General features: G+C 40.5%; 2 protein-coding genes across 3 annotated transcripts in view; one reads left to right on the top strand and one right to left on the bottom strand.

The window, feature by feature from the left end:
- The window catches only part of GTF2E2 (general transcription factor IIE subunit 2), a 101,765-nt gene that overhangs the window by 29,961 nt on the left and 47,230 nt on the right, over window positions 1-24,574 (top strand). For both annotated transcript variants that reach the window (XM_001372540.4, XM_016422934.2), the window contains exon 3: window positions 23,790-23,881. In XM_001372540.4, coding sequence (XP_001372577.1) covers window positions 23,790-23,881 — 92 coding nt within the window. The remainder of the gene's footprint in view (window positions 1-23,789; window positions 23,882-24,574) is intronic.
- On the bottom strand, window positions 1,529-12,163 carry SMIM18 (small integral membrane protein 18). Its single transcript, XM_016422935.2, has 2 exons — window positions 11,761-12,163; window positions 1,529-2,185 (listed from the first exon to the last, which is right to left on the bottom strand). The coding sequence occupies exon 2, from the start codon at window positions 2,159-2,161 to the stop codon at window positions 1,826-1,828; it is 336 nt and encodes a 111-aa protein (XP_016278421.1). The 5' UTR covers window positions 2,162-2,185; window positions 11,761-12,163; the 3' UTR covers window positions 1,529-1,825.

Here is a 24,574-nt window from a genome sequence, read left to right as displayed (position 1 = left end):
GGTTGGATCCCTCTTTTGTTAAATTCATATCCTCTTTCCCAGAGCACTACTGGCTTATATCCTCAGTTGGACCTCTTTTCTTTCAGTTATCTCCATTGGGTGGGAAACTGAGAAACAATGAGCTGTGACATATGATCCATCGGCTTCATTTGGGGGTCATGATCCTAGATCTCAAGCCTGGATCTGAGCAGAGGAGCCTACCTCACCTGGCCACAAAGACTCAGAATCTCTTGGACAGTCATGTCTCATTGTGTCTTACATTCATTCACAAGGGAGACCTTATTCTAGTTTCCTTGACTTGGCAAAGCTGATGTCCTTCTTGCAACCTTTAACTTTGGTCAAGTTGTCAGTGTTTACAGATGGCCCTTAAGAACAAAGAAGTGTTGTGTATTTGAAAGATAAAAGGGGAAAATGGGATGATGGGAAGAGATTTCAGCTTATAGTAGTCTCAGTGTGAAAATGGGCTGAAGTATCTGCCTTTTAGAGTATGCTTTTTCTTATTGGTCAAATGAGGTATTTGGACTAATTCACTGGTCCCAGAAGTCTTTTCCAGTTTAACATTCAGTAACCCTTTTCATTTTCTTTTTGTCACAGTGGCACTTAAAAAGCAGAGATTTCTTTACTTACAAAAAAATAAAAGCAAATATAGCTCTGAATTAGGTTCATTATATCTTGAAATTGTTAACCTTCAGGGCCTGTTTTGGGTGTCTTAATCCATTAATAGAAGGTTCTTCTGTGATTGATGCTGCACCATTTGGTTTTGTAATCATGTTTAATATAGACACTACTGTATTTTCTACAGAGATGAAGTAAAGACTTCGGGGAAATCTTGGTGATAACTACGGTTTTAGAGGTATTAGCAATTATAACTTTTTAATTTTATCTCTTTTTAAAAATATTGCCTTCGTTTTAAAACCTGTTTCTCTGCAAAGAGCTTTTACTTTTTAAAAACAAAACAAAAAAAGGGGGTGAGGGAAGCACTTGAGCAAAACTAACCAATCCATTACCTGAGTCTGATGGCACCCAGAGTATTCAGCACCTGTGGTCAAGCATCTCTGCATGGAAGGGAAGGACATGGCAAACCACTCCAATATCTGCTGAGAAAACCCCAGATTGGGCCAAGAAGAGTCAGTGTAGGTGAGCATACAGATGCTTTCTTATTTGCTGAAGGAAACATGGAGAAGGAGGAGGAGGCTTTGTTTTATAATAATGTGAAGTATTAGGAAAAAAGTTAGCATCATGTATATTAGGATGTGAGTTGTACCATGACATGTCCCTGCATTTTCTGGCTTTGATTTGCTGCTTGGTATTCAGTCATATAGAAGCCCTGGCCTTGTTTTTGAAATGGCAAATAACAGGCAGTGCAATGGATTGGAAATACCAAGAATTTAGCTTTTATCCAGTTTCTGGATCTGCTACAGAGGACCTCCCTGCCTTTTCTGTCTTTGGCACAGGCCTTAAGTTTTTCTTGCCCTCAAGTAACTATCAGTAAAATGGGGGTTTGGGAAATATCATGACAAAACCCATGTTGAATTTTCAAAACTGTATTTGAAGGATTTTACTAGGGATACATATAGGGAAACCCACTCAAAAAGGGACATATTAAGCTTGTGCTACAGTGTCTTCTTACAAAAGAATAACTGAAGAGTTGATGATGGTTGGACTCTCCTAACCCCTTGGACTCCCCCCATCGTGCCTAGCTGGGATCAATGATACCCCGGTGGGGTCAAGACCACAGGACTTTGCTCTCTTTCTCCCCCTGAGCAGAGGTCAGAGACTTTGTGCCAGCATTCTGACTTGGGCCTGTCTGGTGACCCTGTGGGCATTAAACCACTTCAGTGTCCCGTTTTCTGATGTTGTCCATCATGGTTCGCAGAGGGCTTGGCTCACTCTCCAAGTCGCTCATGGTTTTGTCTTTGGCACAGCAGCAGCAGTCGAGCACCTCATAAATGAAGGCCAGGAGCATCAGAGAGACGACCGTAAATATAAATAAAAGCATGATGATAAAGCAGGCTGTGTTCCAGTTATCATGGAAAGGGTAAACCTTTTGGACCTGAAAGCCAATGTACTGGTAGGCGGGTGTGGTGGTGAGTGGGCTGCTGGTGCTGGTAGTCTCATTCCAGTGAGTAGAGTTTAGGTTTGCCATGCTTAGAGATTCCATTGCTTGTGATTGGTCCAAAAGAAGCTATAAAGATAAAAAAGGAAAAAGAAAATCTATGAGACTAACATGCATGTGATTTATAAGTGTATCGGTGGGGTATAGGTGTCACCAGGAAACCTTGGAAAATGTGTGCAGTACATACATCTCACTCCACACCTCTCCACAGCTTGAAAGTGCTACAGAGTGGGGATTCAGTTTTTGGAATGTAGGTCATAAACCACATTCTATGATTTTCAATAAACTCTGATAAGTATACTCCCGAACACAGATGTGATAGTCACATGCAGAATTTAATTGTTAAAGAAAAGTAAAGGCAGCTGAATGAGTAGTGAACAGTGGAAGGAACTAGGACCAAGAGGAAATTTACCATTTAAAAATCACTGTGCTTTTGGAAGAAGCCTCATGAGGATCCCTGTGCCCCTTCCTACTTCACCTTTACTCTTGCTGGTTACCTCTCTTACGAATCTCTGGGAGTCTAGCTTTTTCTATGCCCAGTTTCTGGGTCAGAGGATCTAGGTCAAGAGGACAGTGATTGAGAGGCAAAAAAATAGAAAAAACAGCAGCAGTGATGGCCTTCTACAAGGACAACTAAAGCTGATATGCACACAGTGGTAACCATCAACCTCTGTGAACAGAGTTCTCCTATGACTGGAATGTAGGTTAGCCGATCATGGTGCTTAGAAAAATCTAGGGAAGTTTCAAAAGGGACCAACTTGGGTCCCGAGAGGCCTCATTTGCTTCATTTATAACATTTCTGTTCCAGAGTGCTTAGTGTCAAAAAGAATTAGAGTACTCCCTACCCTTTCCAACTTTTGTCTTGGAGCCTGTGAATTATGTCTTTTTGGGCCTTTTGTCAGGGTCGGTAAGGAGGAAGATATGGAATTGTGGAGATTCATGGCCTAGACACAGAATCTCCAGGATAACTTCAAAATTGAACTTGCCCAGTACATAAAAGCAAAAGAATTTAGGTTGTGTGCCATGGTCAAAAGGACGGAATTGCAGAGTGACATATATATGCCCCATTAACTGGAATATCCAGCTAGGTAGTTGTGAGGGCAAGTTATTGGGATGTTTGGGATATGTCTGTTTACTTGGAACAAATTATACAAATAAACCAATATTTCTACCCATTGTAATCAAATGAAACTTCCTATAGTGACATCACTTTTTTCCCAAGTTGAGTTTGCTACGTCCTTTTTTCCAAGTCTGAGCAATGATTTGGGACCCACTTTGGACATGCAAACCCAAAACAGACTTCGTTTTGGCCTACTTTCCTTATGAGGGCAATAATCTCTGGTGTTTCCCCTGTTAATAGGACACTGCTGTCTCCTGGTTCTCTTCCACTACTCAGTTTCCTTTGCTGGGTCTTTTTCCAGGTTTTACCTCTGGATCATCTTTTCTTCTCCCTCTATATTATTTGACTCATTGATCTCATCAGTTCTCACAGACAAAATTACCATCTCTGTGAAGATGAAGCCCAGAACTGTTTTTCTAGCCATGACCTCCATTTTTACATCCCTTGCTCCATTAGGGATCTTGAGCTGAGTGGCCTGTCACTGTCTCCTGCCCCACACATCAGAACAGAGCTCATCATTCTCTCTCCTCTCCAAGCTATCCTTCCTTTTCTAGACCTCCCTTTTGGAGTCAAGGGTCACACCTTCCCTCGGCATCATCCTTGACTTCTTACTCCTCAATTCAGGTTGCTACTCCCTAGGCCTGGGGATTCTGCCTTTTCACCATCTCTTAAATATGTCTCCTCTCCTGACACCTCCCCACTCACTGGGGTTGGGCAGCTCCCTCTTGCCTGCAGAATCAAATAGGGAATCTTAGGTTTGGCATTCAGAGCTCTTGACTAGCTGATCCCCTTCTATCTGCCCCTCCACAAATGCCCCTCCAGTGACACTGACTTCCTTTCTGTTCCTTTCACCACCTCCCTCCCCTGATGCCTGTAGCCCTGAGGTGCTCTCTCCTCCACCACCTCTGCTTCCTCTCATACCACCTTCTATGTAACCTATCACCTCCCCTCTAGCTTCCTCCATAACTACTAGTTCCATTATTTTTATACTGTGTCCCCCATTAAGCTGGGATTTCCTAGAGGGCAGGGTCTATTTTTGCCTTTTTTTTTTGTATCCCCTAATACTTGAGCTTGGCATATAGTAGGTGCTTTCTCATTGCTTGGTGACTGACTGAAAACCCAGAAGAGGGAGTTCCCTTTCTGGCCATTCTAAGCCCTGAACTCTGACCTACCTCCTCCCCTGGAGAGACTAGGCTCAGCCTTGGGGGAGAGTGGGGTCTAGCCCTATCTTGTCTAAACCCAGCCTGACCATTTCTGAACTGTGCTCTTGTGCTTCCTGCCTGGGAATGTTGTCTTTCCCCGCAGGAGGCCAGGGACACTCTTGCTTGCATGTGTTGTGTCCCTAGCACTTTGAACATTTTGTGGTGCATAGTAGGGACTTAATAAATGCCTTCTCATCCATTTCTCCCCTGCCTGCGCCTCTCCTTCCTCCCTATTACTTCTGCCCCTGCCTGCCTCATATCTGTTGTAAAAACTTCATTCTAGAAGACTATATGCCTGATCCCTGTTAAAATACAAATATAATCTCACCTATTAATATGTTCACACCATATTGGGCTAGCCACTTGGGCATAAGAATATGGCATAGGCCCAAGAATATTAGGGGGATATGGCATCTGTACAGATGAGTAGATACCAGAATATGAGATGGTCAAAGAGGAAGAACCCTCAGAGTATTTGAGGAAGGGGAGGGAGGCTACTTTGAGTGGGCCTTCAGGGAAGGTGTCATGGGGGAGCTGTGGCATATCTAGAAGGAGGTGAAAGGCTCCCAATAGGCAGGATGTGGAGGAAGGGGGTGTCTCTCTGTTAGAAGTGTCCCCGAGGAGTTAGGGGAGCCACCTTAGTGTGGCTTGACTGGAATAGACACAAAGGTAGAAAGGAAGAGCTTAAGGGGAAGCAATCTGACCTTAGATACATCCTAGCTATATGACCCTGGGAAAGTCATTTAACCCCCGTTGCTTAGCCCTTACCACTCTTTTGTCTTAGAATTGATATGGGGGGAAGGGGAAATCTTCAGATGTGAAATTAAAGACCTTTGAGGTAGTGAAGTCCACTAATGGTTTCTGAAAGGAGGGGAGAAGTGTGCTTCTAGCTGTTACACCTAAGAAAGGCTTGGAGTGGGAAGATTGTGTAGACTGAGGAGACCACAATGGTATTTTAGGTATAGTGTGCTCTTGGTGGTGGGAGTACAGAGGAAGGAACTGATGGTATGGAGAGAGTGCAAATGGCAACTGAGGGCTTGTGTGTAAGGATAGGGGAGTCCCAAAGACAAGAAATGAGGCTCCCGAAGAGCCTGAGGGACTAGGAATCATTAGGCATTAGGCCTCGGAAGCATGGGCAGTTGGGCAGGGTAGAGTGGTTGAATGTTGTTACAGTTGAGGCTGGGTTGCCAGTGGGACTAGAATGGGTTGCCCAGCAGGCAGACTGTATCCATTGATGTTCAGAGCAGTAGAATGAAAAGCAGAAGAGACTGAGGAGAAGGACATAAAGAAACCTAGAGGTAATGTTGGGGGTAGGTGAGGAGTTATGTCAGGGAAGGGACTTGAGATTCTGCCCTTGAGTTTTTCCTGGATCTCTCCAGTCTTGGATGTGACACTTCCCAGAAACCTCCCACCTTTGCAGCTTTCTCCCTGTGGTTCTTGAAGGTTGTATGCTCTCTAAAACCCTGGACGAGGGGGACTAGATTCTTTTAGTAATGGGGAAAACTACCCAGACACAAGTAAATCTAAAGCCACTCTCCCTGTCTTAGTGAACTGTAAATTCAGAGGTCATGGCACTCTGAGGAGGTTTTATCACTTTCCTCTTGTTCTGGGTTAGCAAATGGAGGCTCCAGAAATGAGTTGTCCAGGGTCACCTGCTCATATCTGCAGCAGACCATAGCCTAGAGAAACTGAGTCTTGGCTATTTCTACTACCTGCTGCTTTTGAGATGAGAACTAACAGTGGTGTTGGTGTGCGTGCGTGTGTGTGAGAAATTGTGTTTTTATTGTATTACTGGGTATTAAAAAGTCCCTTATTTGGAATGATAAGATATTTTCCCTTTTGGAAATAGAAAGGTTTGAGGTTCAAGAGCTATAAATCTCTAAAGATAAAAAAAGAACAAACATTTTTGTATGAGCTTCTTTGGGAGGCTTTCCTTTCAGTTTGGGGAACCCTTGTCTGTCTGTCTGTCTGTCTGTCTGTCTGTCTCTCTCTCTCTCTCACACACACACACACACACACACACACACACACGTGAGTGTTGGCTGCCTGGTAACGCCCTCTCCAGGGATTGGGTCACAGATGCCCCAGGAATGGCCTCCTGCCCCACTGCCTCCTGGGACATTACTCTTTCCCTTTGTTCTCCAAACCCTCTAGGCAGTGGCTCCTGATTGCTTTCTGTATCAAATTAAAACTTTAGGCTTCAATTAAGTTAACAGCCATTGAGTATCCATAGAGTGTAGCTCTGCGGAAAGTACAGAAATACACTCTGAGCCAAATATGAATTGACTTTTGAACAGCCATTCTGGGTTATTTATATTTTTGTTCCCCTCCATTAATGCTGGTAATTGAGTTTATTATATTGGAATTTTATCATATCAAATACTGTTTGAAGGAAGTGGGCCATGGGCTGCTACTTGGGAATCTGTTTTGTGGGTCTTTTTGTAGTAATGGCAGCCTAAGAGAGGAAAATCTGGGTTCTGCCATCTGATCTCTAACCCTTTCATTCTGTCTCAAGTCCCTGGGCAAGCTGTTGGCCTCTCATTGTAGCCAGAAGCTTGTCAGTCTTTGTGTGCTGGGGAAATAATTCTTCTCCTTCCCCACCCCAAAGCAGGGAGGGGGAGCCCGACTTTTCTGTTAAAGATCCTGCCTCTGTCCATTTAATGTCCTATTATTTCCTACTTATATTCAGTTTGGTCTTATTCCTTAGGAATTGAGATTAGGCCAGTCAGGACAGAAGCCTAATGAACACATTTGAATCACTAGTCACCAGTTGAGAGGAGGCTGTGTTTGTCCCTTTGGAAGGATTTGAGAGAATGGCTTTGGGAGAGACTATCACACCTGGGCACCTGTGGGCTGTCAGGCATTCCTGCTGGGAAGGAAAATGAGCATGGACTGTTGGAAGAGTTGCCTAGAATAGTATGAACATTAGATTATTGGTTTTTGGATATTCTTCAAAGTACTGGAAAAATAAAATCCTAGTAATAATAGAGCATACAGAGCATCACTTCCATAAAATGAGATCTCTTTGAAAGGAAAACAAAGTGGGACAGCTAGGTGGCATAGTGGATAGAGCACCAGGCATGGAGTCAAGAGATCCTGGGTTTAAATTGGACTCCAGACGCTTCCTAGCTATGTGACCTTGAACAAATCATTTAACATTTGCCTAGATCTTGCTGTTTTGTCTTGAGGTTATTGCTAAGACAGGAAGGGAGGGAGGGAAAGAAGAGAGAAAAAGAAAGAAAACAAAAGAGTCACACAGTAAAAAAAGAACCTTAATTGGAAGACACACTCATGTTTTCTGCTTCATTCTTTTTTTAGAGGGATGGTGTCTGGCCAATATATTAATTTCAGACATACATGTATATGATGTATATCAGACTAGGCCTATGTACATATGTATATACCACACACACCTACATATGTTTATATATACAGTATATCCCAAAAGTGCTTAAGACCCTTGAGGCACACTGGGAGAGTGGGGCTAGGCATGAACATGGTTACTACTACAGATGCTTAGATAGAAATTCAGGCCTTGACTGCCTTCCCTCTTCTGTCTGAAGTAATGCTTTAGTAATGCCTTTTGTTAAAATGTGATAAGACCAGAAGGATTTTCTGGAAGGATTTTTCTGGCTCTTAAACATTTTTGTGGGCTTCAAAATTACTCTGAAGCTCTGCATCATATGTGATAGTTTTTGTGGTTAAAACATGCTTTGTCTGTGGACCCTGGACCATGGATTGTGTTTTTTGGAAAAGGGACAGGTAATTAGTGGTTTGATTTAATTTTATATTTCTTAATGGAATCTTCCAAGTTGGATTGAAGGAACAACTTCCAGAAAAAGACTTTAAAAATATTTTAGATCCAGATTGAATTGCTGATCAGCTCTGGGAGAGGAGGGAGGGAAGAAGGAAGGAAGAGGATATGGATCATATAACTTTGGAAAACTTATATGGAAATTTATTATGAAAAAAACTTTTAAGGTATCTTAGAAACTTGTAACTTGAACCTTACAAATTTCTCTGAGACTTAGAAAGTTATATAAAGATAAGTTTTAAAGAATCATTATTTTTGTTGATTTGTGGTAATTTCATATTTTTCACTGCTGAATTTTACTCTGATGGATTAGGAAAATCTGGCAAGTAAAACAGAATTATTCATTAGGCTTTTTAAATTTTCATTTCTGGAATTAAAATTTGAATGTAATACATTTAAAGTAAATAATATAAAAAGTCTTTAAATTTTTTCAAAGCAAACAGTTTTTTAGTACCACTTCTTTCCAGTCCCCTTTTGGGTCTCGGGAGTAGGAACATCACTGCTGATGGCATAATTTTCCCTCCTGTAAACTTTATTCTTTGGTAGAATGTTTTCATAGGGAGGGGGCATGGTCATTGCACAATGGTTGGGCCAAACAAGCTCTTGCATAGAAAACAGATGAATTGAGTTTTCCTTTGCATTTAAGGGTGGTGCTTTAAATTTATTTTCATTTTTATTAAGCTTTTTTTTCTTTTCCCACTGCCCTTTTCCCACTGTGGGAAAAGAAAAAGAAAAACAAAAAAGCCTCATAACAAAAAAGCATAGTCAAGCAAAACAAATTCCCATTTTGACCATTTCTAAAAACACAGATCTCACTTATTCTGTGTATGGCCTGGCACCTCTCTGGCAGAAGATGGGCCAAAATGCTTTCTTCATTATCATGATTGATTTGGGTATGAATGAGAACTCTGCAATATACTAGAATTGTTCATTTTTTCAGTGTTGATGATGTCATAGTAGAAATTGTTCTCGTAGTTCTAGTTACTTCACCTTGTATCTGTTCTTAGAAATCTTGCAGGTTTCTCTGAAACCTCTCTTGTCACTTCTTTGAACACAGTAGTATTCCCTGTATCCTAATTGGTTCAGCCATATTCCCATTAATGGGCAGTCTCTTAGTTTCCATTGTTTCCCTTCCTCCCAAAAAAAAGAGCTACCATATGAGATGTCTTTTTGAAAAATAATAGGTCAGGTGGGCAGTGGTAAGTCTTTGGTAAATGGAAAATTGGAGTCTGGGTTAAACTGAGTCACTGTACTTCATCAGCTGGGAGCAAAGGGAAGCTTATTACTACTTTTTAACCAAAACTTTGTCACATTTTGGATAGCAGAATGAGTATTTTCTGGGTCTCAATTTTTTGTTTATAAACGCTTTTGTTCTCATAAGCTTTCCTGTGTATTTGATGAGTATGTTTCCTGTTTTTTGGGGGACCTTTTTGGGTCCAGTGCTCTAATTGTTTTATGATTGGCAAGAGTGCTTACTTGAGTAGTTTAACTTGCTAATGGACTGAACTCTGAAGAGAGATCTGGTTTCTAGATCCCAGCTACTTGCCTAACAGGTCATTTGCTAAGAGGCTGAATAAATACCTTTGTTCCTTGTAGGGGAAAATAGCTGTGAAAATTTCCTTTTAAAATAATTTTGCAATGAAAATACAACTGTTCCAATTAGTGTTAATGATGAATGCCATGATATGATTGCATATATTTGAATCCATACTCAAATCCATATTTTAATTCATTGGAAGTATTATAATTATGTAAAATATATTATTTGATCCACCCCCATAGAAATATGCAGTGTGGAATGGAAGAATGGGACCCATTCATGGAATAGATTCATTATTTGTGCTCATGAGACCTACCTATGTAGATTTATTAGAGAAGGGAAGTCAAGACACTGGTTGGATCATTAGTTTTATTTTTTAAATGTTATCCTAAAGCTGTAGTGGCTGCTAAACAAAGATAATTTTCATGCTCCAATAAAATGAAATTAGGTCTTTTTTCAGTTACCATCAGTAATTGGAATCTATCCTCCAAGTCAGGCGCCATCTTTCTAAAACTCAGTTCATACTGTCGCCTTCAGCCTCCCACCCTACCTCATCCCCCTGTGCCATAAACACCAGTGGTTCCCTGTCTTCTCCAGGATCAGTATTGATCTCTGTTTGGCTTTCATAACATGGTCCCTTCATTTCCAGTTTTCTTACCCTTTGCTTCCCCTCTATAGACTTTATGCTCTGGGGATAGCCTTCCTGACTGCTCCTGGCTCCCACCCCTCCATCTCAAGACTCTCAGCTATTTCTCTGGCTGTTGTCCCCCAGGCAGGCAGTGCTTTCTCCTCACCTGCTTTCCCTTTCTTCCTTATAGATTCCTCTTAAATACCACCTTTGCAAGAAGCCCTTTACTGGGTCCCCTTTCCTTCCCTCCGCAACAGCTATTCATTCTCTCCAAGATAACCTGTCATTTCCCTTGTTTCTTATATTTACCTAGTTGTTGGCATGTTGTCTCTTCCACTAGATTGTGAACTCCCGTAGGGCAAGGACTATGTTTTTGCCTTTCTCTATATCTCCAGCCCTTAGCATCCTGTTTGGCACATAGTAGGTACTTAATAAAACCTAGTGGATTACTCAATCATTCTGAGGTTTCTGATTCTGGAGCATTTTTGTAACATCAAGAAAGGTGCTGGACCTTCCCTTCCATAACTGACCTTTGTAAAGACATGTTTTAATTTTTAAATATAGTTTTCTTTTTATTTAGATGGTCAGTTTAAGAACAGTCCTATCCATCCCTGCTCTCAGATGATGTGATGGATGTAAAATTACTAGCTCCCTTCCCTCCTAATAAAAACATGCATTCAAGGTTTTCATTTAATAAAAATCTCTGACTTGTATTGTACATTTAGAAGCAAAATTATTTTAGTTCAGTGACAGAAAAGGCTGAAGCTTTTGTGTGTTTGATTACAGTATAATGAACCCGCTTAGCTCTTTTGTCTGTATTATGCTCAGAGATAGATTTGTATTTTCATATTAATCTATTTCATTTTCTGAAATTTTCTACAGGTAGCTAGCATGCTTTGTTTTTAACAGCATAATTTAATTTGTACATATCAGAAAGCATCTTTCAATGGTATTTGCTTTGGGTCTAGATTTTTATTCAAGGAAATCCTTTGTCAGGATGGATAATGCTGCTGAAATGAAATATCTTGTAGAAGGTGAAATTGGCAGGCAGCTGGGAACCTCAGATCATTTCAATTTTCTGACCAGGGGCTGGGAGGATTAGATTTCCCATACAATGGCAGAGTCATCAATTTCCTATTAAGATACAGAGAATAAGAGAGGGTCCCCAGACAGACAGCCCTTGGTATTTAATTGCAGAATAAAAGCCCATCTTTCAGGGTAAGAAATCTGAAGCATAAAAATATACCTTAAGAAGAATGCTTTGCTGATTTTCTTAACAAAATGTTTTTCTGATATGTCTGTCACTTAATTACTCCATAATAAAAATGATAAAGACCTACCTGTTCTCTGCGGATGGATGCTGATGGAGCGCTGCTCTGCTCTGTTGGTAATGCAGTCTGGTGCACAGTCAAGATGGAGCTGGGCTACTATTGGTCCAATGATAATGCAGCTGACAATTGCCATCTCGTTCATTTGCATTCAGCCTTGCCGTATTCAAGTGGAAATCATTCACAAACTTAAATGATAACTGTCTGATGTACCCTGTTTTATCACGTTTTTTTTTCTGCCTTGCATGTTTTTTTGTCATTAAGCATGGGGTGTGGTTTTTAAAATTAGAACAAACAAAAACCCTGAGCCCTCTCTTGCATTTTAGGATTGTTTTTAGAGAAGAAAAAGGGGGAAAAAATAAAGGCCTAAATTGATGATTAGATAAGAATTTTTAAGAATTTTAAACTGCAAAACAGATCTCTCCTGAGACTAGAGGAGCCCGCAGGCTAAGAAAGATGCCTGGGTTAGAAAGCCCTGGAAATAAGCACACAGAACTGACTGATCTAATCTACAGGTATATGAATAAATAAACTCCACTCCTTTCATCAGAGTGTGTGCCTGACACGGAGTCTGAATGCTTTGTAAAAAAGAGAGAGGCCCTGGGAACAGAGTTGGTTGTCATAGACTAGAAGGTCTAGGCAGAGGGGCCTGCTGCTTTTGGTGGGCAGGGCCTGAAGGAAAGCCCTTCCAGTCTTGACCAGTGAGATTAAGTCAGAAGTAAAGAGGAAAATCTAAAACCTGAAATATTGACATTTTGTTAGAACAATAGTTAAAACCTCACCACAGAACACCTATAAAGTTCTTTTGTTAGTTGAAAAAAGTAATTTGTTATCAATGATTATGTTCTAATGAAACATTCTCCATATCATATTCCTTAAGTCTTTGCATGATTCTTTGTGTAATTAGTTTTTCCATTGCAAAAATAAAGTATTACATTGATGGGCAGTGGGTTTTTTCATCTGTTTCCCATTTGGGGGCCATAGATTGTTTCCAGATTTTCACAACTTTCATAAAGTAGCCATAAAATATTTTTTTACAACTTTTTTTTTTCCTGTTTAACAACAGTATTAGTATATAAAATTGGTTTTGTAGTTTTTGTATGTTGCTGGATCCTTTCTTAGCTCGCTTAGGTCTTTTTGTAAAGTCAAATTTACTTTATGTAAAAGTTCATTCTTTCTGGGTTATACATTTTGTGAAAAACATTTCTGTATTGTTCGTTTTTGTAAGTTAGTGTCTTATAAAACCAAAATCCCAAAACATAAACTGAAATAACAAATGAAAAATCATATGCTTTCATCTGCATTCTGAGTCCCAACAATTCTTTCTCTGGAGGTGGATCACATTCTTTGTCATAAGTTCTTCAGAATTGTCCTGGATCATTGTATTGCTAAGAGTTGCTAAGCCTATCATTGTTGATCATTCCACAATATTGTTTTTAAATTGTACAATGTTCTCCTTGTTCTGCTTATTTCACTCTTCATCAGTTCACTTAGGTCTTTCTAGTTCTTTCTGAAATCATCCTGTTCATCATTTCTTATAGCACAATTGTATTCCATCACCATCATATACCACAATTTGTTCAGCCATTCCCCAATTGAGGGACATCCCTTTAGTTTCCAATTCTTTGCCATCACAAAAAGAACAGCTATAAGTATTTCTATATCAGTAGGTTCCTCCCCCCGCCCCCCTTTTTTTTTTAACTCTCCAGGATACAACCCTCATAGTGATATTACTGCATCAAAGGGTATTCATTGTTTTGGCATAGTTCTAAATTGCCCTTCAGAATGGTTACATCAGTTCACAGCTCCACCAGTAATGCATTAGTGTTCCAATTTTGCCACATCCTGTAAACCTTTAAATTTCTTAGCCTTATGAATGTTAGAAATTTCCCCATTGGGAAATTTCATACTTGAAAAATTTCCTACTGATAGTAAGAACTCTATTGGAATATGAAACTCCTTGGCATGGGAGGATCCTTCTCCTCCCTACTTAAGACTACTTTAGGACAGAACCCTTTTGCTAAACAATGGAAAGGGCTTTGACCTATGCTTAAGCATAGAACAGGAAGTTCTTTGAGTCATGATTGATTTCAGAATTGATACAATAGAGATACTCGGAATGACAAAACCAGGTCTTGGAAACTACAATCTCCACCGTACTCAGAGTAACAGGATTTAGGAAGGGCTGCAGCAAAGATCAAGATTTAATTATTTGAGAATATGACCTTCAACAGACATGTGCAAAGGGGAGAGACCTCTGGGCTGTCCTGGGTTAAGTTAGAGCCACCATTGGCACAGGGGAGACATGGACAGTGATTGGTAGATGTGAGAACTGAGGGGAGGGGACTTAGATGGTGTCCTTAAAGATAGCGGGCTCTGAAGAGGTTGAGAGATGCTCTGAAGGAGGGCTGAGAGGAGAGAGGTCCTGGGGGGAGAGCTCCTGTAGAGATCTTGAAGGAGGCTGTGGAAGGAGAACTCAGGAGGAGTCAGGAGGAGAATTCTCTGGAAACATTTCTTGAAAGGAGGCTCTCTTGAAGGTGGAGCTTGAGGTTGGCATGAGAAGCCTTACCTAGAGAGATCTTGGGTGAGTGATAAAACCAACTGACTGATTTATCTCTTAGGACTGAGGTCTAGGCCTTATTGGCTTGAGGCCCTTAATTCTTATTCCTTTCTTACTTTCTCTCTTTTTCTATTGATTAATCAGTGTATTATAAATTAAATTTCTCTATAAAACCCAGTTGGCTTGGGCATATTCATAAATTGAGAATATATTCCCTGGCGACCATCTTATATTTATATAGAACCAAGACACAGTAGAAAACATATTTCAGCGGTCATAATTGTTATATATTTCCCTTGCTCCCAAACATTTTAATTATCACATTTTATGGCTCCCACTCTCTTATCTAAAACTATTTAACACTCAAAACTATTTTAAATCTAACAATCCCCTCCAACATTTATCATTTTTCTTTACTGACATATTGGCCATCCTGATAGGTGGGAGATGATACCTTAAGAGTTGTTCCAATTTGCATTTCTCTAATTGAGAAATTTAAAACATTTTCATATGATTATTGATAGCTTTGATTTCTTCATCCAAAAACTACTTGTTCATATCCTTTGACCATTTGTCATTTGAGGAATGACTTACATTCTTTTAAATTTGACTTAATTCTTTATATATTTGAGATATGAGACCTTTATCAGAGAAATTTGTTATAGCATTTTTTTGTTTACCTTCTAATCTTGGTTGCATTGGTTTGTACAAAGCCTTTTAAATTAAATTTAATCAAAATTATTCATTTTACATCTTGTATTGTTTTTTATCTCGTTTGGTCATAAATTCTTCCCTTCTCCATATATCTGACAGGGAAAACTATTGTTTCCCTAATTTACTTAAAGTTGGGCCTTTTGAGATTCTACCAGCACAATAGCAGCTACCTTGTTGTCTACAATCACATCAACATTGGACTTGATTCTTCTGAACTAATTTTTTTCTTCCCTTTTTATTGCATGAAAGACTAATTTAAATTTCCCTCAGGTTTTTAATATTTTTCAAGTGACTTATCAACAATTTATGTTTCCACCTTTGAAAATGATCCTCATATCCTCTGCTCATTATCGATTTGGTGTATGTGTAGACTTTTATCAGTTTCTTATAATTCTTTATTTACCAGATTTTTCATTTTTCTTAAGATGTTCATTTTCATATATTTTTCTAAAGACTGCTTTTTATTTTGGGTATACTACTTTGGATCTGTAAAATCTTTGTTGTTGTTGTTACCATCTCAGTCTGTTGCAGTAGCTTTGGGACTTAAAAGAATCAGGCTGGCCAATGAATGCTGGAAGTCCAAGGTTTTTTCTTAGAAATACATTTTTATTTATACCAAGGAAGAAAAATAGGGTTAGGAGAGAGTAGAGCTGGCAGGGGAAAGAGCAGAGAAAGAGTCTCTCCTAGAGCCAATGCATCTGTTCACTAAGAGAGCTGCTCCCACCTGAGGTAGGGTCTCCATCCAAGGCAGTTTCTATTCTGAGATCCTCCAGACTCTGGGCACCAGAGAGGTAGGATGGTGATTTGGTAGGGGACAGGCCCTATCAGGTGCAGTGGCTTGTTCCTACCTTTGGATCTAATAGGCAGTCAGGTACCTAGGATTGTGGTATCTCTTTGAAAAAGGAAAGCCCACTGAAGACAGTCTGGGTTTCCATATCCTTGCCCATGGCACATAGCTCATGCTTCCCTGACTCTCCTCTGGCCCAAGCTCTAGGGCAGGGGTTCCCAATCTTTTTACACAAGGGGCCAGTTCACTGTCCCTCAGACCAGTTGGAGGGCTAGACAATTAAAAAAAAAAAACTATGAACAAATCCCTATGCACACTGCATATATCTTATTTTAAAGTAAAAAAATAAAAATGTGAACAAATACAATATTTAAAATAAAGAACAAGGAAATTTAAATCAACAGACTGGCCAGTATTTCAATGAGAACCAAGGGCCTGCTTTAGACTAATGAGATGGTCAATGTCCGGGGTTCCAAATTTGTCACTGGCTAGCTGTAACAAGTGATGCAAGTGTGCATCAGTTATCTAGATCTGGTTGGAGATTTCAGATGTTTCATTCTGGAAAAAGTCTGTTCACAGACATAAGTGTTGCCAAAGATGGTTGCCATTTTGAGTGCAAGGTTCCTGAGATTAGGATATGTCTCCGTGGGGAGAGATGCATAGAAATTAGGCAAGCTGCTTGACTTGAATGCATCCTTCAGACAGTCACAATTCTGTAGTTCAGCCAGTTCCATTTGTTAAATTGTATCCACATTTTCAATGTCAATAGAAAATGGGTTACAGGAAAGCTGTATGTCCTGTTCATGGAGATGAAGCTCTTTAAATCTGAATTGGAACTCCTTTTGCAACTCTTCCAGTGAATCCACACATGTTTCTTTTGGGAATGCAATCAAGGGTTTTTCTGTTAACAGATTTTGAGTTAAGGGGAGATGGTAAAAATTGTCCTCTTTTTTGTTAGTTTGATAAGGAGGCCTAATTTTACTTCAAATGCTTTCACATATGATCGCATATCACAGATGAGCTTCCCTTTTCCTTGAAGTTGCACATTGAAACTGTTGAGTAGCTGTTACATCTGTCAGAAAGGCGAGGTGCCATTTCCATTCTGCATCATTGAGCTCTGGTACTTCTTTGTTTTTTGAAAGCATAAAAGCCTGCAATCTGTGGAAGTAAGTCATAGAAATGTCTCAAAACTCTCCCTCGACTCGACCAATGGACTTCTGTGTGGTACAGAACATCTTCTGTAAAAAATAGACTTGAATCCAGGACTTCAATTCCCAGAAGCCCTTGCTCCACTTCCCCAGAATGCTTTGTAATCTCACCTGGGCCGAGAGCGAGATGGAGTATTTAAACCTGGTTGTGAATAGGCTCAGGCTCTTTTGGACTTCCGTTTTGGAGCAGACGCGTCTCTTCCATGATGTGAGGTTATCCTGTCTAGGCCTCTCTGGCCTAGGCATGTGCTTTCTTATTCTGTATTTTCTTTAATCCTTAACCTTTAATAAACATCATAAAAATATAATACTCCTTGCAGAGAGAAACTAATTTCTATCTTGCCTAAGACTCCTCTAAATTTTAATCTTTACACTTCATAGCAACATTTAGGTCAGACAGAAATTCCTGAAATTGTCTGAGGTTTAGTGCATTAGCTCTAATGAAGTTAACACAAGCTACCATAATTTTCATAACAGAGAAATATTTAGCTGCTTCTGCTTCACAAAAGTATTTTGCTGAGTTGTCAATGTATTTTTCAGTTTTAATATTTCATCTTTTCTCACATCTCCAACCAAACAATCATATTTGCCTTTATGTTGAGTTTGATAGTGTTGACACAAATTGTATTCTTTGAACAGACACTATATTCTGGCATATCAAACACGCAGCTCTTCCCTTTTATTTCATTTATTTCATAAGTCCACTGTTCTTTGAATGTCCTACACTCCGAGTCAATTTTTCTCTTTCTTGATGTCATTGTTTCCTAGGGATTCCAAATTGCTATTAGTAAAACATATATATATATATATATATATATCCCTAAAAAACAATATACCAACAATAATTTTGCCCACACAGAGGCATACAGACTGTACTGCCCATCAATGCAGTCTGATCTGTATCCATCAATGAAGGCTTCCCAGTCCACATCATTTCAGCCTGACCACTTAGGCTCACACTGGTGCAGTGCGGGAATCGGCACTATTACAGAGCCAGTTCCTCTGCTACCTTTCCAGTTCACACTACCCTGTGCGAACCACACTGCCATCTGTGAACTCACACAGAAATCTGATCACATCAGATTCCACGACAGGAAAAAAGAAGGCATGATACTAGTGTGTGTCCTCTTGCGGTCCGTATTTATGGATCTGTAATTATAGACCATGATACAAAAAACACATCTCACTCCCCCCACTTAGTACAATGGCATCCATACTCCCCCAGATGTACAACATAATGGCCTCTATAATCTCCCTTTGCCCAAAAGTCTCTCCCTACATTACTACACAGTACAATGGCCTTTAGGGCCCCCTATAGGGGTCATTATGTTCTGCATCTGGGGGAGTATGAGGGCCTTTTACTACCGTGTTTCCCCCAAAATAAGACACTGTCTTATATTAATTTGACCCCCCAAAACAGGGGGTGACTTATATACCCAGTGACCGTGTTGGGCTTCTCACAGTAGAGGCTCACCGCTGATGTCACAGGCCAGATCACCGCTATCCAATGCCTGTATACAGTACTAGAGGCAGTGTTGGGCCTGTGACACTGTATACTGCTGTCTGGGATAGCAGAGACTGCAGTACTGGCTGTGATGGGCCTGTCACACCTTGCACAGGCCCAACACTGCCACCACTATACCCGGCAGCAGTATACTGTGAACCTTAAAAATTCTCAGACCCTACTTCATAAAGTTTGGTTAAGACCATTCCCCATTTTAAACAATGAAGGAACTTAGATCACGAATGTGAGACCTCTACTTAGATCAGGAATGTGAGATCTCTACTCCACCCCTACTTAAGCCTGCTTTAGGGGAAGAGACTCCTTGCTGAACAATGAAAAATACTTAAACCCATACTTATAGTAAGGCAAAAGTTCTTAAGCTGTGCCTATTTTTAGATCTAATACAAAAGGGTGCTAAGTATCTATAAAGGTCAGGCAACTTGTGAATTTACAAGGAGCAAAGAGGTGAGAAACTTACTCAGAGGTTTTCTGGTGTGAACTTAATAAAAAATTTAAGCCTTTTTAGGTGTGAATTAAGAATGGTCTGTCCTTTGAAAAACATCTACTGTGATTGGTAGATGTGAGAACTTAGGGGAAGTGACATAGGAGAAAATTCCCTTTAAAAGGAGAGGAAAAACTGAGAGCAAAGGACACTCTCACTGGAACTCCCTCTGAGGAGACTCTGTCTCTCTCGGGACACTCAGCTGGGAAAGGCTGAATTGTAGGAGGCAGCTGGCCAAAGATGCCTTGAAGGGTCTCCCTTGGGGCTAGCAGAGATCTTGTGGTGAGTTGATAAAAGACTGACTAATCCCTCTCTTAGGGTTTTCATGATAGGCTGGCTCATGCCCCTAGGCTGGTATAGCCCTTTCCCCATTATTCCCTTTTTCTCTCTTTCTCTCTTTCTTTAATTCTTTAATTCCTCATTTGTATGAATTAAAATCTCTATAACACCCAGCTGACTTGGATATATTTAATAATTGGGAATTTTTCCCTGGCATCCACCTTATATTTGATTTAAAAACAAGACACTGTCTTGAAAACATTTTCTGCGGTCATAATTTAAGGCTCCAACTCTTTATCTGCAACAGTTTATGTCTTCCACTATTTTAATCATCACAATACACAGTGTGGAATCCCCTCCTCCAGATTGCCACTCACCATGCTGACATCTTCCTTTGTGCAGCCACATAATCCTTTGCGTGGCGCCTCGTTCTTGTTCAGTTACTCTCAGAACAAGGCGCCCCGCAAAGGATTATGTCACTGGAAGTAGTACTATACGTGAGCAATGCCACGCTTTGAGGCACCACTACTTACAGTACTCCAGGAACACAGGATGATGCTCCATCCTGTGCTCCTCTCACTGACCACTAATGAAAGAGGTGTCACTTCAGAACGTCCAGTGGGGGCCAGATAAATGGCCTCAGGGGGCTGCAGTTTGGGGATCCCTGCTTTAAGGTTTATTGTTAGCCTGAAACTCTGAGTCTAGGATTTCCCTGTGATAAATTTTCATGTGACAAGGTCAAACTTGAGGTCTTTAGACCTCACATTGCTACAAACATGGGGTTCTCAAGATCTCAAGATTAGGATTTCTATATTTCAAGTTGACAATTATTATAGGTCATACAGTAGACAGAGCATCAGGTGTGGGGACAGGAAGACCAGAGTACAAATCTGGCTTCAGGTATTTACTATCATGTGTCTCTGGGTAAATTGCTTAACTTTTATTAAGTTAACTTTTACAATCTTTTTATAAAGGTGAGCTACTGTCATTGTTTTTTCATATGACTCCTTTTCATGTACTCTACATTCCAACCGAATTGACTTTCTTGCTGATCTAGGCACTGAGCATTCTGTCCTCCTTGCTCATGCTGAGTCTTTGCAGTTTCTCCTTTCTTATCTCTCCAATTCCATGTTTCCTCAGGGCTGACTTTATCTTCTACTCCTTTTCTCCCATATCATCCCTCCCTCAAAAAATTATTTTTTGTATTCTTCCCCTTAGCAGAAAAGCCTTGGCCTAGTCTTTCACTGCCCCCTGCCTTGCATTAGGTTCCACTCTTTACATGTCCTGGGATGTATTTCCCCCTCAGTGCTAATTCTCTGAAGGGCAGGGACAGAATTCCTGTAGCCATTGGGTGGGGCCAGGGCTAGGCAGGGCTGTCCATTTATTATTATTTTTTAATCTTTAATAAGGAGTTAGACTCTCTTGGGATGTCTTTACCTTCTTCCTGAACATCGTTACTTAGGTTGAGATGGGGAAGGAGGTGACCTGAGATGTAAAACTGAGAAGAGAGAAGGTTTAAGAATCTTAGATCCCAGAAGAACTTGTTGGTGCCTATTTAGAGCTGAATCATTTCTGTCTGTGCATGTCAGGGTCACCAGGTAAACCCAGGTGGAACAACTCAGCTTTCCTTTCCTTTCCTTCTTGCCACGCACACATCATAGTTCAGAGGAATGGTTTATTAGGTAGAGAATATTCTTTGTAGAAAATTTGTCCTCACCCAAGTAGTGAGTGCAGCAAACAGTTTCTATGGGCTATTTAGAGACAAATTGGAATAATTTTGAGATTCCATAGAGCACCTTTTGGAGAGTAGACCGTTTGCTTGTAATTATTGTGACTTAACAGTATGATTGCACACAATTCCACAATAACAATCATTTGGAAAGTATTTTGTTTGAAGAAGTGGTTTATCTGTGATTTACTTATCTGAGGAGAGGGAGTCTGAGTGTTGCTGTTGCCACTGTGTTAAACCAGATTTCATGGGCATTGGAAAATGTGCATTGTCCCATGTGCCCATTTCCCCACTTTTCTCTTCCAAATTTCAGCTGTTTCATCTGCAAAATTCAGATTGATTTAAGGTTTAAAGCAAAAGAGAAAATCCAAAAATAATCATTAGAGTAATTGTATGTAGGTGAAGGTTGACTTAAAAAACTTCTGGACTCTAGGGGTTTGTTGGAGAACTAAGGGTTTCATTTTATTTCTGTTTTCTTCCTTAATCAATAGATATAACAATGTTGAATCAGTGAATTAATTATTTATGAGGAAGCTAGGAGATGCAGGGACTGGGAAGAAGCCAAGGATAAAGGCTAGTCCAGGATAGCACTTTCTCTCTCTAGAGGTATAATTTAGTTTTGGTTTTGCCTTTCTTTGTATCCTTATGATGCCTGGAACATAGTAGGTACCTGTTTGATCGATGCTGGATGACTTGGCTTGATTCTAGTGGGAGGTGGGTATAGAGTCGATCATGGTTTCTGGAAGGCTTGGACCCAAATCCCACCTGAGACACTGACAGAGTAACCCAGAATGAGTCACTCAAATTATGGGTGTCAGTCAGATTCCTCATTTGTAAGAGTTTTTGATTCAGCCACCTCTCAGTTCCCTGACAGTTCTAAGTCTAGGATCCTGTGATCATTGAAACAGACCTGGTGACTGGTTTGAATTGCTAAGTTAAAACCCTGTGCACCCAAGGAAGAGCTTGTGCTCCCTTGGGAGACCTTTTTTCTCTAGATTAATTATAGTCTATTCAGGGCTGGGTAGGTGCTTGTGAATAAGGGAATACAACTCCTGAGTGGTGCTGAAAGGCGGAGGCCAGGGGTCCCAAACAAAGCTGATCTGTGTTCCTCATTGGGAATGTGTCCAAAGCTTGACTGGGGTGGGATTCCTAGGCAGCCTCACTAGAGACTGAGGGTGCTGGTAGGCCCTTTGTTTTTGTGATCATTACATCCAAACTCTTCTGGTGAGCTCCCTGGGTGCTTGGCCAGCAGGGATTTGGAATCTAGAAGGCAGCATATTGTGTTTGTACATCAGGCACTTTCCTCCCTTTTCACAGCCCTGCCTAATGAATTCCTGCATGGTACAAGGTTTTGCAGGCTTCTTTATCTCTAGCTGTATATAAGAGGATCTTAGCTGTATCATCACTGTCATGTTTCTGTTCCTTCTATCAGTTACTCATGTGTCATGTAGTGCAGGTCAGACTGCCAGTGTTGTCAGGTCCCCTTAGCTCATAGAAAAGGACCCATAATCTTTAGTCACCCTTCCAGCAGATATGATGCTATCTTGGTGAAAGAGGAGGCCCAAAGGACAGCCTGGCTTTCAGGTTCTTAACCCACACAGCTCCCTTCTCAGGTAAACTTGCTACATCTCCAAGCACAGCCATCCCTTCTCATTGAAATTTCAGCTCATACCAGCCTTGCTTCCCTCAGTATCCTGTGAGTCTTTCTTTCTTTGGAATCCCTTTGACTTGTCATCATTGTCATTTCTGGTGGTTAAAGTATTGTTGCTAAGCAAGGGGCAGCTGGTTTGATTTTTTTTCTTTTCTTGAGCCCCTCCCCACCAGACCAGTTGATCCCCTATGAGTGGGATGTGCACTTTGATTAGCAATCATGACTGCTCCACGCCTCTCCTCCACCCCCTGAGTCAATATGGGAGGTTAGCCCTGCACTGTGTAGGAATGGAATAAAGCCTGTGAGTAGGATGTGCTTCCACTAGCAATTATGAATTTTCCTCCCCCATCCTCCTCCTGCATCTATCACTCTGTGAGGTTAGGATGGTGCTGTGTAGGAGTGGAATGATGTGAGGTTGGCAAGGCAGAGGAACAGCTGAATTGAGGGATCATCTAGCAAGCTACTATTTGTCCTTTGTGGATTGGGGGACTCCTTTTCCTCAGGAGACTATTTGAAAGAATTCTTAGAGATAAGCACTGTGACAGAGAAGCACCAGCCTCCCAGTGAATAAAGAGATGACCTTGAAATCAGGAAGGCCCAGCTTGGGTCAGCTCACCCCTCTGACCATGAAAGTGGCCTAGGACAAGTCCCTCCACCCCTCAGGGTTCAGTTAATTGACAATAAAGTGTGGTGTCTACAGGTTCAGATATTGCCTTCAGAGGATCTTCTCTGGGAGCTCCCTGGTGAACTCCAAAGTCCTCCCAGCAAAAATCTTAGTCTAAATTTGAGAACTGCACTGAATAAGATGTTTTAAAAGAAAAAAATCCAAATGTATCACTTTGGATTTGCCTGTTATTTGGAAATCTACATTTTTGTCCCTTCCTTTAGTGGGGAAGAAGGATAGAGAATTAGAATAAGTACTTGTTACCCACATTTTTTAAAAAGTTGAATTTAGCGAAGAACAAACACTCAAAAATCTCTCTTACTGTAGGGATTGCAGGAGGCAGATCTCCAGCTGCTTAGAAGGCATATACAGAATTGAAACCATGAACAAACCACTTTTTTAAAAAAGGGTTAGAAAATGTCTTCTCTTGTTTTCTCTTCCAGATCACAGTAATGGATCATTTAACTTCAAAGCACTCTCTGGAGGCTCCGGTTACAAATTTGGAGTTCTTGCAAAGATTGTAAATTACATGAAGGTACTAAACTACTTGCTTTCATAACAATAAGTATACGGAGATATTTTCTATGGTTTCTTAGAAAAGCAATATCCCTGGTTGGTTGTTGTTGTTGTTATTGTTGCTTTTACTTGTAGTCTTATTCCTAAATTAATATGAACTTATTTTAAAAATGAAAAGTTCCCCTTAGAGTTAAGTTGGATGTTTTAATGCCTCCCAATCCATCACTCACCTAACTGGTATGGAGCCTGCCAAATGCCAGACTCTGTGATAGGTGCTGGAGAAACAAAAACAAAAGTGCATGTGTCATTGCGAGGTACCCAGATACTTCTGTCATCAGTCTCAGGAAAGAACTGAAAGTGGATTTGTCATGTTTAGGAATTGCTTGATATGAATTGACTCCACATGGCTAAGGGGTTATCTGTCGGGGGGCCCAGTTATAATCTCTATGCAGATCATTGGAGAATGGGAGTAGAAGAAAGGAGGAGAGAACAGGAATCACAATCCCCCACCCATCTGGTGACCTAATATTGAAAGGCCCTGTTGAAGGAGAAATAAAATCTAACAGTATGCTAGGATTCAGTAGATAGGCTTTTGCACTGTGACAGTAACTATTGGTTGCCCTCGATTAAAAAAAACTTGCAAATATAATCTAAATGGATAACATTTATCTAAATGGACTTAACAGTTGTAGAAATATTTGGTTGCCATCCC

Source organism: Monodelphis domestica, chromosome 6 (assembly GCF_027887165.1).
Source record: "Monodelphis domestica isolate mMonDom1 chromosome 6, mMonDom1.pri, whole genome shotgun sequence".
NCBI lineage: Eukaryota > Metazoa > Chordata > Mammalia > Didelphimorphia > Didelphidae > Monodelphis > Monodelphis domestica.
This window is presented reverse-complemented; position numbering and strand designations above follow the sequence as displayed.